The sequence below is a fragment of the Rhipicephalus sanguineus genome, chromosome 2 (genome assembly GCF_013339695.2).
Source record: "Rhipicephalus sanguineus isolate Rsan-2018 chromosome 2, BIME_Rsan_1.4, whole genome shotgun sequence".
Taxonomy (NCBI): domain Eukaryota; kingdom Metazoa; phylum Arthropoda; class Arachnida; order Ixodida; family Ixodidae; genus Rhipicephalus; species Rhipicephalus sanguineus.
In genome coordinates, this window is record NC_051177.1 from 121314945 (window position 1) to 121332083 (window position 17139).

The 17139-nt window shown below is 47.2% G+C and overlaps 2 protein-coding genes across 4 annotated transcripts in view; both read right to left on the reverse strand.

The window, feature by feature from the left end:
- LOC119383606 (60S ribosomal protein L19) overlaps window positions 1-17139 on the reverse strand; it is a 310809-nt gene that overhangs the window by 218001 nt on the left and 75669 nt on the right. The window contains exon 1 of one of the 2 annotated variants that reach the window (XM_049412588.1): window positions 12685-12691. The exons of the other annotated variant lie outside the window; for it this stretch is intronic. Coding sequence (XP_049268545.1) covers window positions 12685-12687 — 3 coding nt within the window. The 5' untranslated portion in view covers window positions 12688-12691. Of the gene's footprint in view, window positions 1-12684; window positions 12692-17139 lie in introns of those variants that run through there. 2 annotated transcript variants of the gene reach the window in all.
- Window positions 1-17139, reverse strand: part of LOC119383607 (uncharacterized) — a 169815-nt gene that overhangs the window by 127186 nt on the left and 25490 nt on the right. The gene's annotated exons all lie outside the window — the stretch shown is intronic.

Below are 17139 nucleotides of genomic sequence, written 5' to 3' on the forward strand. Positions count from 1 at the left end.
CCATGGGGAATGTGATAACATCCGAAACGTCCGGATGCGGCGGCGAGTCCGTAATTGCGAGATCACGTGATTGGACGCGATCACCGCGTGTTGCTTCTTGAGAGAAAGAGAGAGAGAGAGAGAAGTCATTCGTTAATTATATACACTCGCCGCTTATCTCCCGGCTCCAGCGACGTTTCCGGACGCGCATACGAGGCCGAGTGGAAAAAGAGACTCAGGCTTCACTCTTATCACTGCGGTCCTGTGTCTATATCTCTGACGGACGCCATTATCTTCGGAACTTTTTTAAGTCTGAGACGTTATCAGCTGGGACTCTGGATAACAATTCACTTCCTTGAGAGACAACAGCGTAGGGTTTGTAATAGGCCCTGTATAGGCGACTAAGTTACGTCGGGAAAATGTATGGTGTGTGACAGGGGCGTAGGCAGAAATTTTTTTCGGGGGGGGGGGGGGTCACCTCCTTGATCTGTAGTGGGGACGAGCAGGCAGATGTGGTCGAGTGTCATTTTTTGCTCTGTATGCAATGGCAAAAAAAAAAAAAAATTCGGGTGGGGGGGCACGGGCCCGGTGTGCCCTAACGTGGCTACGCCCCTGGTGTGTGATCAAATTCCTGTTATTCAACGTCGTAAATGCGCGTGGCTTTGTGCTGCCATGTGCACGAGAGCTTGGATTCGATTCGCGGCAACGGAGGCCGCATTTCACAAGGGTCCAAATGCAATATACGCCCTTGCAGCCCATATATATATATATATATATATATATATATATATATATATATATATATATATATATATATATATATATATATATATATATATATATATATATATATTTATGCATGCTCGCGCGTGTGTTTGTACGTGTACGTATATATACGGATGCAAAATTGAAAAAATTTCGGAGACGGGGGCGGGGGGAGGGGGTTCGCACCCCCCTTCACCCCTGGCTATGCAAAAGCCGAAATGGCAAGAACAGTATATAGACGCTGCAGAAACGAAAGTACGTGCGTTACTCAGCACTATACATTTTCGCGCTTCAATCCGCGAGTACGCGTACGTGTTCCATTCAGATTTCACAAGGTTAAATGTGCACATACTTCATAAAAAATCGGCTAACCCTGCAAAGCCACAGCATGCCGTTGGCCTCAATTAAAAGGAATGCTAAACAACAATAAAAAGCGACTGCATTGCGCGCCATGCCACGCGTGTACGCAGCATATCCGCTTTTGTGCAAAGCGCCGTAGGCGCGAACGCTCTCTGCTTTTCCTGTAGGTCCTTATATTTTACGCCGAATAGCGTCCTGCTTTATTGCTGTATTTCTCTTCACGCGCGCTTTTTTTAATCTTTTCTTTTTTTCATTTAACACTGGCGCGCCTATATTTTTTATCGCGCGCCCGCGCCGCTCGTAAATATATAGTAGGCAGCTTTTATGAATGGACCGAGTATGAAATAGCGAAGCGATGACTCACTGCGCGGATACATACACCGACGCGAGCGTAACCCTAACGAAGAAGCTTGCACGCGTGCCACGGACGCAGAGCAGCGTGCGCATGCGTGAGAATTTACTAGGAAGTCGTGCACGTAAAGAATATTTCGGAGGCGCGTGTTTCAAGAAAGACGATGAAATCCCGCACCGATACTATAGCATGTGCCACGTGACCGCACTGAGAAAAAGAAAAAAAAACGGTACTTTCTGTCACACACATGGCATACAGGGCGCGAGGCACGTGCTCATTTCCTAAGAATCCCTATGAGATATGTATGATGTTAATTAAGACTAGTTTGAGAAGCGTATAGCATGGAAGGCTTTTCATCTTGCGAAAACGTAGCAGGTGGTTGCTAGACGAATGTTTCCCACTTTGTGCAGTTTGTTTGTTCCTTGCTTTTTTAACTTTAGTCAAAAGTTATAACTTATATAAAGCACCACTCTGGCTATACCTGCCCAGTCATTCAGTCTCTCCTGACGTCACCGTAAGAATCGTCCGTTCCGGTTTACCCAAGACGGTAAAAACGATGCTAACTGTCCCGTTAAAGTCCGCATAGAGGTCTCCAGTGACATGACACAAATCGGCAAGACTGACGCAGCTTTATATAACCGCGCCTCAAGTACAGTTCTAAGCGCCAAAGGGAAATTGGGAGATAACATAGACAACAATCACGACTATAAGCTGTCAACAGCAAGTTCAAGTGCATATATATATGCGTCTCCGAGATCACCTCATTACAAGATAACTGCATTGACGGAACCTCGCTACACTGACGCATGATTCTTTCTCGAGACACTTAACTCATCAACTTTTTAATTAGCATCCACTTTGACAATGACTGAGACTGTTCCTTCGAAATGAAACTGTGTAAATTAAGATGGCGATTTGACGGCAGCGTGAGTTCATTCAAAAGCACAAAGCTCTCCTCAAGAGACGTATCGTAACTACGCTTGACTGCGTCTTCTTTTGTGCCGACACGAGCAGATACATTTTAAACGTTTGGACGCCGCTCCTATATGGATAGCTCTCTTTGATTGTTTTGTGCTTATTTTTTAATGTACACGAAGACCGTATTCGGTTACCACTCTATGGATACTTTAAGACCAACTACTGCATGCCTTATCGATGTCGCGTATCAAGTGCGTACACACATATATATGAATATGCTAATGAGCTCCGCGCCACCTGTGATGCTCCACAAGGCCTACGGATCCGTTCAAGTGTGCACACATACCTAGACATCGTAGCGACTCCGCTAAGCAGCACTACGGAAATGTACCGCTTCACAAGACTTACGGATCCGTTATACGATTGAACGAACGTTTAAATAATAAAAAGTGATTCGAGATTGGTCTGAAATTTACTTGGACGTCACCGCGTGGGCTCCTAACTGTTGCCCTCGGCAGGAATGCACGTCCTCTTCAAGTGTGGTGAAACATCGAGATCAAACGAGTACAGTTTGATCTATGACGCGTTATACACATAGTACGAGTCACGCATGAACAGGAGACAATGTGATAACAGGTGCCCAAATCTCCTTGATTTTCTGCGAGACGACTTACCGACATCGGTGACCCCCTTCTCCGTATATGGGACCTCAACGACTGCTAGAGACTGTAGCTATATGCTCGATCGACTGTTACAGAGCCGGAAGGCAGTGCCGGATCCCGCGAGAGCAGCTCAGCGATGCCATGCATGCGTTCGTTCATCTCGCGACGGGCTTCGCTCAGCGGCACAGCTGTTACACCAGGTGGCATCTCTGAGTCTACAGACGAGAGCGGCGCTATGCGGCCTTCCTATACAGAGCCCTGTGTGACAACTTGTCGCGATAGGGTATAGTTTGCTCTTTGCATTATACGATCGAACAGCGGGATATGTTCGAATAAGCGTGCTCGTTTGCGTATATGCGCTTTCGTGAGTAAGTGACCTTTCGAGACTTAAGGGGTATTCAGACGGGGGAGGAATGCTCGGGGGAGACGGGGGGGTTGCGGATCACGTGACCGCGACGTCACGGATTAGCGAGTGGGCGTGACCCCCCCGCGCCTCCTCGGAGGAGACGGGGACGTTTTCCCCGAAAGGACAAACAATCCCCCGGCGGTGGGGGATGTGGCGGAATTTCTGGCTCTTGTTTGGCCACATTGTTGCACTTGCTCCTGCAGAGAGCGGCAGTGGGTGTCCAGTCTGCAGTTGGGGTCATCTGTAGCTGGGGTCATCGTCGTCAGCAGCTGGTGAAACGGGCGGTACAAGCCACAGGAGTAGTCTGGTAACACTGGTCTCCCCCTCCGTTCGCCCCGTCCGTGTGAGTGGGGGGCATTTGTGGCGACTTCTCCTCGCGAGTTGACGTCACTAGGCTCCGCCTTTACCCCCCGAGCATTTCTCCCCCGTCTGAATACCCCTTTACGGACGTGTGTATCGCATTCTCCCAGCCTCTCCTTGCCTTATACTCACTTTACCAATCTCTCTCCTCGTTGTGAAAGACACTTCGCAAAAAATAATAAAGAAAGAAAAGAAAAAAAATTGGCTGCGTATCTGCGTGCTTCGCTACAAATGTCGTCGAAAGACGATAGTCTTGTGCCAGTCGTACTACACGAGCCCTCCTCCTCACGTTGAACCGCCGCATCTGCCTCATAGCGTCGCATTTTCAGCGCAGCCTAAGAAACACTAGCATTTTCAGCGCAGCCTAAGAAACATTAGGGTCTTTAGAATTACTTATCTACATATTTTCTAGTAAAGGAACACACCACCTAATACTCACGTATTGATGTTGCGCCTCAGATATGCGTAATATTTACTTTTTGATCGACAGTGTTCACAAGTATCAACGGCCGCACCAGTTCAAGATGGCTGGGCGGTAAGCAAGTGGTTAAACTTTGGCCGGGTGGCTGAATGCTGAATCGGGTGACAGACAGACATACAGAAAGATAGACAGACCAAAATTTCTGCGTTTAAGTTCCCCAAGTAAGACTATCGTCTTTAAAAAACCGCGCGGGATAACCCCCTACGTCGCATCAACTCAAACGTTCAATCTTTTCATTCGAATTCATGATCGAGCTCGGGCATTTGCGAAATGTCGCTTGTCATGAGGTGGCGAGGATCTCGATGTTATTCAGCCGAAGACAAGCAGGGCGCATCGACCGCAGATTCACGCACACGATACATACATACATGCATACATGCATAATACATACATACATACATACATACATACATACATACATGCGTAATACATACATACATACATACATACATACATACATACATACATACATACATACATACATACATACATACATACATACATACATACATGCATACATAAAAAGATACATCGCTCTGGAAACGTCGACGCGCACGGCCTGAGAGCGAGCGGTTTGCACCGCACTACCCGCCTCCACACTGCCGACCGCAAAACGCGCGAGAACAATCGAGCTAAGCAAAGTATCTCGCGTGGTTTTTGCCTAAGTGAGGTCCCGCACTTAAGCAAATCAAGATGCTTCCTTTTTCGTCTACGCAACCTCTCTCCTCACTTAGGGCAGCGCCCCCCGCCGCTAATTTCTTTCTCTACGCAGCGATTACGCTTTAACGTCTTGCTTCCGCGACGCGTGCCGAGAGAGGGAATCCGAGTCTGCGCGCAACCGGAGCTCGAGTCTATGTCCCGACCGCAGCCATTAGCAAGACAGGGGGGAGGGGGGAGAGACAAACGACTGCACAAGTGCCTACTGCCACCCCGATCTCGAAGGGAAGAATGCGTCGCCGGCGCAAGCAACGCGAAGAGTGCCGCCAGCCCAAGAAACCGAAGAAACTACGGCGGTTTACACTAGCGGGGAGAACAGCGGCTGGGCCTTGTGTCGTGCGCCTCCTTCGAGTTGCCGTATAGTAGCAGCACGGCCGCTGGTATACGGTAGTAGCAAGCGTCGCGCCGCCTCCCTCGGAGCGCGCGCACGCAGCTGTCGCAGCGTAACGACGCGACGCAACAGCGCTCACGTTTCTCCGCCGCGCGCGTATTGCATCCCTTGCCTTCCTCTCTCCGTCCGAGCTCTTCCCAAAGCGCCGAGAATAGTGGGCGCGATTTGTCCCGCGCGGCGACATGTTTCGCCCGTCGCGCATTCTCCGACAACCCCGAGACCCTAGAACCCGCGGCGTCGTATAAATAAACCGGTGGCTGCATGCATGACTCTTTCTCGCGATTGCCGAGAGTTGTTTGCGCCGAACTTTTAGCATGGGAACGTGCGTAAGTATAAGAAGAGGTGAGTGTGCGTATGTTGAGCTTGGGAAGAAAAAGAGGGAGCGTGGACGGGTGCGCGTGTCTCTAGAAGAGGAAACACATCAGTCGCGGTAGGACGAAGTATAGACGAAGGGCAGGGTAGGAACGGCGTCAAGATACGCGCGAGGGTGCCAGACAGGCAGTCACGAAATTTGCCCAGAGGTGCTTCACGTGTTTTCGCCACGCCTCCATGACGCAGTTTCTCAGTGACAGGCGCGTCTTGCGCGTAGGCGACACGTGCGTCTACAACTCCCTCTTACGCTTCCATAGTCTAAACCTTCTCTCCTCCCTCCCCTCCCCCAGCCTCATTAACCAACGCCCACGCCGCTGATTTCTACGCCGTGCGCCGAGCGGAACGTCAAGTTCCTGGTGCGTTTGATATATCACCCCGGTCGCAGAGGTACGGCGCGACATTCGGCTGCTATGTACCATAACGCGTTCCGGGACAACAATCTCGGTTGGAGGCAGTGATGAAAGAGTAAATGAGACCTCGCCAGTTCCTGGAGAGATTTCTAAACGTCGTTCTACACACATGTTGCATACTTCATCGCACGTACTCGCGCATTTAGACCCCTCTTGGAAGTGTCGCAAACACACGTATGTAGCTTTAAGCCAGATGTGTGACGAAGGAAATCTGCGCAATCGTTTTATTACCATGGAGTAAATATGCACAGAGTACACGCACGCACACAAACACGGAAAAAAAAAATGAGTTGTTTGAAATCGACTCCACGTTCGACGGTCTAATCAAACGCCTGTCCAAGTCTCCAACGTACGCGCCATTGCCGCGCATTGTGTCAAGTCACTGCTACAAAGGAAGCGTTTGTTTACCCCGTCAGATCGGTATACAGCGCGCAGCGTGAAAACTCGCGAACGATAATAGACACGGGGGAAGAGAAGCCGCCGCGAATGCGTTCTATTTCCGGAGGCCCTATAAGAAGAATGTCGCAGCTTTGTCTACCTCGTCGCCCCGAGACCGGTATAGCTTGCCAAGGCGCGCACTCCGCGTAAACACTGCGACGGCGACGACAAAGGAAGCCTCTCGCTTGAACATGCAGCGTTCGGAGGCATTCGGACAGAAACACGAGTTCGCAGGTGTGTTACATCATTAGCCGAGCAACGGGAGCGAGTCATCGATGGAGTGAATGCATGCGTTACACGCCATGCGCAAGACGAGACACCGCGATGTCTGCGCGATGTCACTCTTTCGCGGACAAACCCTCAAAATAGAACGCGCGCCTGCATGGTACGTGCACTGCAAACGCAAACTAGCCGAATTGGGCGTTTTAAGGGCTACAATCCTCCTTAATACTACCTTCATCTGGACAGTACTACCTTAGGGTGTAATGAGGTGGGTGTAATAAAGTTCTGCGTACTCAATTTTACTTCGTTAAGAAATTATGTGGAACAAAGGAGGTAAATTCACTATCTGACGCCATTCGTCGAATGGAGTTAGAGGAACAAAAAACTCCCATCTCATTTCCTCTGGCATGTTTTCTCTTTTTTTTTCTGAAGCTTTCCATAACGCCTTCAGTGCTGGCGGGCATGCATGCAGCTGTGCGGGGGAAAGAAGTAAAAGAAAGAGGCGGCATGCTTCAGCGCACTAAAAATCCCTTGCACAGATAGCCCAGAGAAAGAGATATACGAGACCCTCCGAACGGCTGGAGAGGAAGCGAGGTAGCCCTTTGGCCTTGCCGGCTGCAGCCTACAGCGGCCCGCCCCCGCCAGGTCAAAAGCAAGCCAGACGAGGCGCTACCGAATGGGACAAAGCTTCGCGCCGCATGCGCGCGCGAAGAAAAAAAAAACAGAAAAAAAGAAAGAAACGTGAGGAGGGAGTCGTTCCCGCGGCGGCGCGATCGTCGTAGCTAGGCCGCCTAGGCCTTGTGAACGCCACTTCTCAAGTGATCAGCTGTGTCGGTCGTGTGCGCGCGTTTTGTGCCTGCAGCCTCACTGTGTTCTCGCCGCTGGATGTGATATGCGTGGTTTGACGACAGTGCGACATGCTGCGCTGCGAGTGCGATAATCGCGACGGCCCGTCGACTCAAGCGAGCGTGCCGCTGTGCATTACCAAGCAGATGATGGGCACCCTGCGTGCTCGGCAAATAGCTCGGCACAGTCAGGAACAAAAATGGTGAGTAATACTGATGTTCTCTCTCTTTGCGAGCCCTTATCGTCGCTTATGCACCTGTAGATGACCTTCTGCACATTGCGTCGCTTGAAAAGTGCTATGAAAAGCAAAAAAAAAAAGAAAGAAAAGAAAATCGGCATGTCAAGCTTGCGAAATGCCCGCCAGCGCACCATGAGCGTGGCATGTAACCCATGATGCTGTACATTACACGCATGTCATTCATTGTTTTCATGTTACCAGCTGTCATTTATGTACGTGATACAGTCACGTCACGCTATACCAGTCATGGTATGATATCAAGTTAGAGAACCGGACGCGAGTGCACCAGTCTCCATGCCGTAAATGACATACATGTCGTTATTTTCATGTTACTATATGTCATTTATTCGTCGCACAATCACGTCACGCTATATCAATTTAGGTGTATGTCAAGCTAGCGAACCGGCCGCGAGCGCACCATGAGCGTGGCGTGTGTACATGACATGCATGTCATTATTTTCATGTTGCCAGCTGTCATTTATGTTGGACGTACAGTCACACTGCACAATACCAATTTTGGTTTATATGAAGCAGGCAAAACGGCCACTAGCGCCCCCGAGACCATGTTGTAAAAATAACGCCATACATGACAAGAGTGTCATGATTTGCACGTTAGAAACTGTCGTTTATGTGCGTCATACGCTCTTGTGACGCCATACCTATTTTGGTAAATATCAAGTTAACGAAACAGTCGCAAGAGAACTAAGAGAGTGACGTGTAAATCATGTTGTTAATGAAATGCATATCATGATTTTCAAGTTAAGACCCATCATTCATGTTCTTCATGCAGTCGTGTCATGCCGCACGAATTTTGGCATACATCCCATTCACGAAACACTCACACGAGCTACGAGTCGTAGGCGGCTAGATAGATAGGTAGATAGATCCGTTCAAAGTCGTGGAAGTGTTTAACAAATGCTTCGCATTTAAGTCGTTAAACTCGGATAGCAATGATGTGTGATACATGTTTTGGAACTTCTGTGAATATCACTCATGCTTCATACGACCAGTCAATCGACCCAGGAGTGCACCCTGATAAAGGTGTTTGCACGATATAATTTTCTTGCCTGCGATAAAGCATGAATGAGGCATGATGCTTTCAGGGAATATACATTAGAGCAAAAGGCCACGGTTATCACATTGTCACATGATGGAATGTGCATAAAGGACAACTTTGTTTTCGATTTATTCTTTTCTCCAACTTCATTTGTTTGTTTTAATCCTTCGTCATCGTGTCAATTTGCGCACATTGACATGTGACAAGACCGTGCGCTCTCATTTTGCAGCATCTACCTTGGATGCAGTCAACTACCCTGGACATCTTTCTCCCGCCAGGCAACTGTGAGAACCCACCGAAGCACAGATTGTCAGGAAGTGAAAAGACTTTTCGGCAACAATTTTGCATTGCGCACTCTGCCCGTCTCCTGAAATAGCATATTAAGGTACATAAGCACTGTACCTTCATACATATGCATCAAGGAACAGTGAAATAGCATATCAAGGTACATTAACATCATTAGCTTGGATTAATTTAGCTAGAACGAATAAATCATGTTAAAGCTATACAATGACGGCCATATCATGTGACAGACATCTGCTAAGTGCAGTGTGTATTGTGAAGCACATGCGTTTTATGGTATTGAATGAATGGATAAATGTTTATTCCAGCAAAATACAGGAAATGGGCCTCAAGTGAAAAGAGACAATGGTAGCTTGAGAAGTGCACAAGGCCCAGTAGAGCAAAAATAGAGAAAGAGCAGCAGAAACGTGTGCACGTTCAAAGGCAAAACATATACGCATACAAAAAGAAGCAGGAAAGACAAAGCAGAAGAAACGTGCACATTCAAAGGCAAACACCTACGCCATCTGCAAAGTGACAAAATCAAAAAGGGTGAACATTTACGCTAGTGAAAACAATGAAAATCAGAAAACAGTGAAAACAGAAAAGAAGGAACGGCCATTCAACGGCATGGAAGGAATGCAACTTCATTGGTCACGTATCAACAGTGGAATTTGCCAAGGCTACATGTGCATATTCTTGGCCATTAGGAGATGTGCAAGGCTAATTTAATCGCATTGATATAAGTCAGCTGTTGAGTCTGTTGAACCAGATTGTTGAATCATCTTGTTTATTCCCTCTCGTTAATTTGCTGTTTTGCATTATGTTGCCAAAGTTTTCAAGGTCAATACATAGTATCATGACTGTTGACACAATTTGACAAGGTGAAAGCGCCCTTATTGTGCCCAGGCCTTAGTTTATCCTCACTAGAAGTGCGCTGTTTATTTTTGCCATGGTTCAGTGCCAAGTTGCCCAATCTTCACTCCTAAACAGAGTAGGTGCGGTTAATCAAGACCTTGCTAACATTCACAACCCTTTTAAAGTGTACTTATAATGATAACTTTACTGACATCAAAAACTACCCACATAATGGTAAACATGGCAAGAGTACACTTCTGGTGGTGTTTCGCATTTTTTTACATCCGTTTGTTTTTTGCCCTGTGCACACGAAGTGAAACACTCACAAGGAAATACATAGCAGCATCTCAATTTTGTATTTATTTCGTGTTTTGACAAAATGTCTTCAATAAGGATAGTCAAGCGCGAATCTTCGGTAAGACAATTCATTCTTATGTATACAGAAATCTTAGTGGACTTCTTTTTGGTGTAATTTTCAGGAATACACTTCTGGCAAAGCAGCAAGTGTTGCTTGCCCACCAGTCTGTGTTCAAGTCAAGTGTATTGTGGGCATGAGTGTCGGCAGGATTTTGTCTTGGGGGTGCAAGGCGGTGTAACGTGTCGGCCTGTTGAGCAGGAGAGCATTGGTGTAGCTTGGGTGGGGTCAAGTGCTGGTGTGTCTTGATGGCGGCAGGTGCCCTTCGTGCAAACCCCTGCCGACACCCATGATTGTGGGAACACTCTGATGTGCCTCACTTTACACTATGACGAACAGCTCGTACATCTTACCACATTTCGGCCAACACTGGTATTGATGCAGTGTGTTATGCGTAATACTGCGTGCAACCTTTCTGATATCGTGTGCATTTGAAAATTTCGCATTGTTTAAAAAGATGCTGGGTGGGCCCAGTGTTATTCAGCAAACATAAGTCTTAACAGGGGCAGTTGGGCGAGTTGGTGTATATTCATAGTTAAAGAGGGTGCAAAAAATCACAGCACAGAGAAATGAAGGGGACAGGATGACGCGCTACTAGCAACTGAAGTTTAATCGAAACCACAGAAAGATGTAAACACACAGTACGGAAAAATTACAAGACTAAACAATCACACATCCACAGAGGAATGAAGGGGGCAGACAGGGCAGTGCGCTACTAGTAACTGAAGTGTAATCAAAACAGAAAGATATAAACACACATGACTAAAAAAGCCGCACATGTTCAACTTCAGTTGTTAGTAGTGTGTCGTTCCGTCCCCTTTGTTGCTATGTGTTCTGATTTCGTTTTCACGTTTTCCTTACCTATGAAATGAACTCCTGACTGTTTCACAGTCTCTATATATGTGTGGTCAATTTTGATTCATCCTCATGGCATATCAAGTCCTAGGATCTAATGTGCAAAGCGACCAGTCACTATTTACAGGAATTTTTTTATTTAGTGCCTGTGATTGCCTAATTGCAAGTTGACGTTGCAGCCATGGTGCTTGGATTATTTTCAATGTGGTAATTATGCGTAAGCCATCAAGTGAGGAATTAAGGATGAACTTTTGAGTTACAGATGGCACTAGCTGGCATAAAAACATTGAAGCATGGCTGTACTTGTTATGCATATTAGAAGTATTGGTACATTGCAGTCATGTGATTATGCCGACAAGTTCCCAAGCACAATTCCAGAAATTTACGATGGCTTCCAGGTATCTGTGAGTAAATATGTACAGCAACATATGAAGGCAACCTTGTAATTTTGTGGGCATTGCTGAATGCTTTTATGCACCTTGGTAAGTGGACCTACAGTCAACACCACAGGTCTATTTTGGGCTTTTTTGTCGGAAACTCAACTCCAAAATCATGTGCGACATGTTTTGATGCCATAGGGTAAACTAGTGCAATAAAAAACTGTACAATTGCCTGTCTACACGGTTTCATATTTCCTAAAAGTGATGCTAGCCTTATTGTACTAATTAGTTGCCTTCGTGTGTAGGCTGACACCAAGTTCCTTGAATAGCTTATTTTTTTGGATTCTACTTACATACTGGCACGGTGAAGTGCCCACGTTAGTGCACATCATGAAATTTTACACCTTGCTTTCGTATTGCTTTACTGCTGTGAATTATGTATAGTGCTTAGGCTGTACTGTATATGTTGTTCCACGTGTTCAGTTTTGGGAGTAGGTTCTGTGCACGACGATGGAAATATATACCTATACCCTTACATTGACACGAGAAGTGCTGCTGTTTTGATTCCAATAAAATGTTGCAACCACTGGTTTTGTATCAATTGAAGTATGACTACTTGTCGTGCATGCAAATTATGAAGAAATGAATTTGTGCTTGCAAAACAAATTGCTGAAACACTGCCTGCTCAATGTAACTGCTTGTGTTTTATTACCAAACACATTGAACAGATGATTCACAGATTATGACACATTGTAGAATATAGGCAACAGAAAGACAAAGTCATCACTGTGTTCTAACGTAGATTGGGTGATCTTTTATCAATAGTAGCATAATTGAAGGTTGCTGTTGTATAAATAAAGTTTAACGTAGTGTGCAGGTGGACGAGGGAGTGCACATATGATAGTTTTTCCAGTTTTCTGCATGTTTGCTACAGTCCTCGCGTTTCTGTGTTACAATTGTGAAATTCTGAATTGCAAACAAGCCAACCTCTCTGCTGCTGTGGTGAAGTAATTCAACAGAACCATATTTTCTCAAGAACAGCTGTTCCATTGAGGAAGAGGGTAATGCTTTTTTTTAATTGGTACTGCATCATCTGTCTGAGGGGAGGGCCAAGTACTCATGGACGTTCACAAGAGAGAAGTGCAAGTACATTAACTTTTTTCTTTTTTTTTGTGGGAGACCTGTCACTGGTAAACTGGGGAGGTTGTCCTTGACCTTGGGGCACGCGTTAGGTATTCGCTTTAACGCGGTGGCGTGATGCTTACCAATAAAAGCTAATTAGTAAGAAATGTAGGTAGTATCCTAGTATGAAAGCAAATAAATACTGAATATGCGTTATAGAGAATCGCTGAATGCCGTGCTAAAGCGTGCATTGCGAATAAGCGCTAATTGCGGAAATAGATAAGCGTTCAGCTGCTCAGAAGGCGCTGCTCGCGGCTGTACGGGCGCATTCAACGCACTTTATGTAGGCGCGGTTACATAGTCCTTGTAACTCTGGAATTTTCTGCGTGTGTAATTTTCATATGCGAACGCAGGCGGTCCGCGCTAAATGGTGCATTGCGAATAAGCGCTAATTGCGGAAACAGATTTTTGTTCAGCTGCTCAGAGCGCGCTGCTGCCCCTGCGTGCAGCTCGCGGCAGTACGCGCGCATTAAATGCACTTAATGTAGGCGCGTTACAATGTTCTTCTAAGTCGGGCATCTGCGTGTGTAACTTTCATATGAGAACGCAGGCGGTCTTCGAACCGCTCATAACACGCTGCCGCATCTGGACGCGCGCAGTTCGCGGCTGCAGAAATAACGAAAATTGCTCCACAGCATACGCTCATGGAATGCACATACGTTCGCTCATCTGAAGATACCTTTGTCACGCTGGTATTCACGAATTTAGCGCGAGCGAAGAGGGCACACGTTTATAGTTTTTCTAGCGGCACGACACGGTGAACCGGAGAATTCGGAGCCGAGGGTGTTTGCGTCGATCGGCTCGGCCTGCATGACGCCCCACAAATTATGTATTGACCTTCCGCAAGAGCAAACACACGCCGATGGTACAAGAACAGAAGTTCGAAGTTGTGCCGACGGGTTACCAGCCGCTTTGTACATACATTGGTACATATATAAGCCCACGAAAAAAAGCAAGCTTGCAAGTGGTGGCGCTGTGGTGTAATGGTTATAGTGCTTGCTTTGAGTGCGTGTGGTCGCGAGTTCGATTCCTGTGTCGTGCGTACTTGTATGCAAATGTCATGATTGTGCATAAATACTTTGATGTCCATTTTCTACTATGTCCTAGTGGTGAATAGTAGCGGAAATTGGCCGGTAAACGTAATATACTGCCTAAAATATACTTTTTTTTTTCATTTCGCGACCGCTCTAGGGCCTCGTATAAAAGGAGGCTTTAACAGCTCTCAAAAGAAGCAGAAAAACTCTCAATGCGCTCTGTTCAAGCCCCCAAAATGGCTTACATAAAAACACCAACTTTACCTCCAAAAGGAGGCTTTAAAAGCTCTCAAAAGAACCAGAAAAACTTCCAATGCGCTCCGTTCAATCCCTCAAAATGAGTTCAATAAAAACACAAATTTACCTCCTTAGTTCCGTGTAATCACTCCCTTAAAGGATGTAAATAAAACCTCCTTTTGAACCTCGTTTTGAAGGGGGTTTTGCGTAGTACCTTTTGGATGCACGTTATGCGTCGAGCCCGAAACTCCCTAAAAGGCTCAAACCCGTTTGCAGTGTGGTAAAGTCACTGTATAGGCTACCTTTATAAAGGTATAGGCTATACAGTAACTTTATAGTCGTCGAGTACGCCAACACCATCCCCTCGTTTGCCGGCACCCACTCTTATCCCACAAAACACCCGTTGATCCAATTTTATCATTTCGAAACGACGAGGGATGGTCAGCATGAAACGTAAAGCGGGCAACGTCGTCACCATGCAGGGAAGACGAAGCCAACGGAACGCTAATCCCTTGCTTCCTTATTACATCATCTTGAGGGGCTAGTTGGTGCATTCTACAGTAAACGATTGTGAACTGCGCGAAATTATAGAAAAGTACAACACGGAAAGAGACACACAAAACGCTCCTTGCGCTCCATCTGCTTTGTGTGTCTTCTCTCGTGTTGTCCTTTTCCCGATTTCGCGGAGCTCACCATCGTTTAGCCTTGCTTATCCTTTTACATATAAGAGCGGTAAACGACTCGGTGACGTGGCCGACGTGGCTGCGTATGTAGTATACGTTGCAACGGTTATTAGATGCGAAGTATCTTATGGCGGAGTTCAATCCGGTGGTGGTGGTGGTGGTGGTGGTGTGCGGCGTGACCACCCTTACTGCGCATGCGCATACCCTCTCCCCCTCCCCCTCTCCACTTCCCATCTCCCCTCCTCCTCTCCACTTCCCCTCCCCCTTTCCACTCTTCCTCTGAAACGCGGGCTAGGCATGCCGAAATTCTCTCCTGCGCAACGCTGCGATGAGCACCAGCGCATGCGCGTCCCCTCCCCCTCTCTCTCCTCTCCTACGCTGCCCCCCTGTCGCACGCCTGCCGACCGCGTTCCCCGCTCGCCCTGTGAGAATTAACGGCCAGGCTATAGGGAAGACAAGACGCGCGTAGCGTTCCTCTTCGCGTTCCACGACGCGAGGTCGGTAGCATGCCCAAAGAACGCCAACGGAACGCGATCGTGCAAGTGCTCCGGCTTCGCATCGCCTCATGGTCCCCTTTAGCGGGAAATGGTGTAATTTTTGTGGTGCTTCCTGCATGAAACAGTTTGCAGCGCTGCGCGCTTATGCGGAGAACTGTCGCTGTGTTGGCTGCCGAGGCAACGTCAAAGTTGCGAAGACCTTTCTGCAAGCGAAGCAACTCGCGATACGTTGCATATCTGTGACAGGTATAGTGAAAGATCACGTTCAAAGCATCTACAGTATGCTATGGGACACATTTCAAGCGCTGCACTAAATCTATCGAGCATGCGCTACTTCGAATTTCACAATTCAACGAAACTTAAGAATACGCTCCCGTGCGCATCTGAAAATGCGATAGTATGAGCTTAATTTCAACGAACTCTCGTCCGCACCTGCACGTTCTTGTAGGATCGCTTAAAGTTCCTTCAAGCAGCCCATTTCACATTGTTAGCAACTTCCAGTCGCACAGCTGCGTGCTTACTCAAAATGGTCCATGAATAAAGAGCTGAGCTCTCGCTCAGGCCCATTTCGCTTTCACTTTCCGCCAATATCAATAGTCATTACATCATTCGGAATGCAGCCCTCATCGCACCATGCATAGAGCTTCTGCACCATCGATCACCGCTACACGCCGCTCACATCTCCTCATTATACCACTGCACTTCAACTAACGATGACAACTAGCGATTCCTCAGGCTAAGTAGATCGGCTACGGATAAACGCACGCTGACCGCTGTCATCGGCTTAACTATTGAAGCGTCTTATACATCCGGCAGCTGTATACAAGCTAGACATATATAACTATAAGACTCTCCTAATGACGTTTCGCTTTATAATGCACAACCTTTTCCGTTACCAAACTTTTTTCCATACGCGAGGCATGCGCAGAGCGGTCTGAGTGAAGGAAATTAATAAATAAGGGACCGATCGGCAGGCCCCATCTCGTCCGCACGCGCATCATCAACTATGCAGCTTTACGCACGCCAGGGGCCGGCCGGGCATCGTCTTCTTCTGCACATCTCCGACGTATATTAATGAGGCCCACCGCGCATTTAATTTCGCAGCGGCCGCATGGAGAGGTAGGCGTATAGGTTAAGGCCAGTCCGCCAGCAGCCGCGCCGTCTCACTCGGAGCCCACCGATGCAGTAATGAAACATACCCCCTTCCCTTCCTGCGTAAGATTGACAGGACAGCCTTTGGTGTATACAGGTATACCGTGCTTAAGGTATAACGAATAACGAGCACACACACACACACACACACACACACACACACACACACACACACACACACACACACACACACACACACACACACACACACACACACACACACACACACACGCGCGCGCGCGCGCGCACGCACGCACACGCACACACGTCAAATGTAGCTAACACCGCACGCACACTGCTATCCTGAACTGACGACGTATGGGTGTCTACGTTTCGTTATTTTTTTTTTTTTTTGTAGAGCTTAGCTGCGCACTTAATCATTTATATACAGGGCCAAGTAATGAAGACGTACCACGCTCCAGGGCAGGCATCTATAAAGAGAGACAACTTGAATGCGCGAAGCTAGCCGGGGGATAAAAAAAAAAAGTGTACAAAAACAAGTGTGGAGGGAAGAAGCAAAAGAAAAAATAATAATTGGGAGGATCTCGTGGCTATGAGCTTGTCCTTTCTTGCACGCCAACCTCATATCT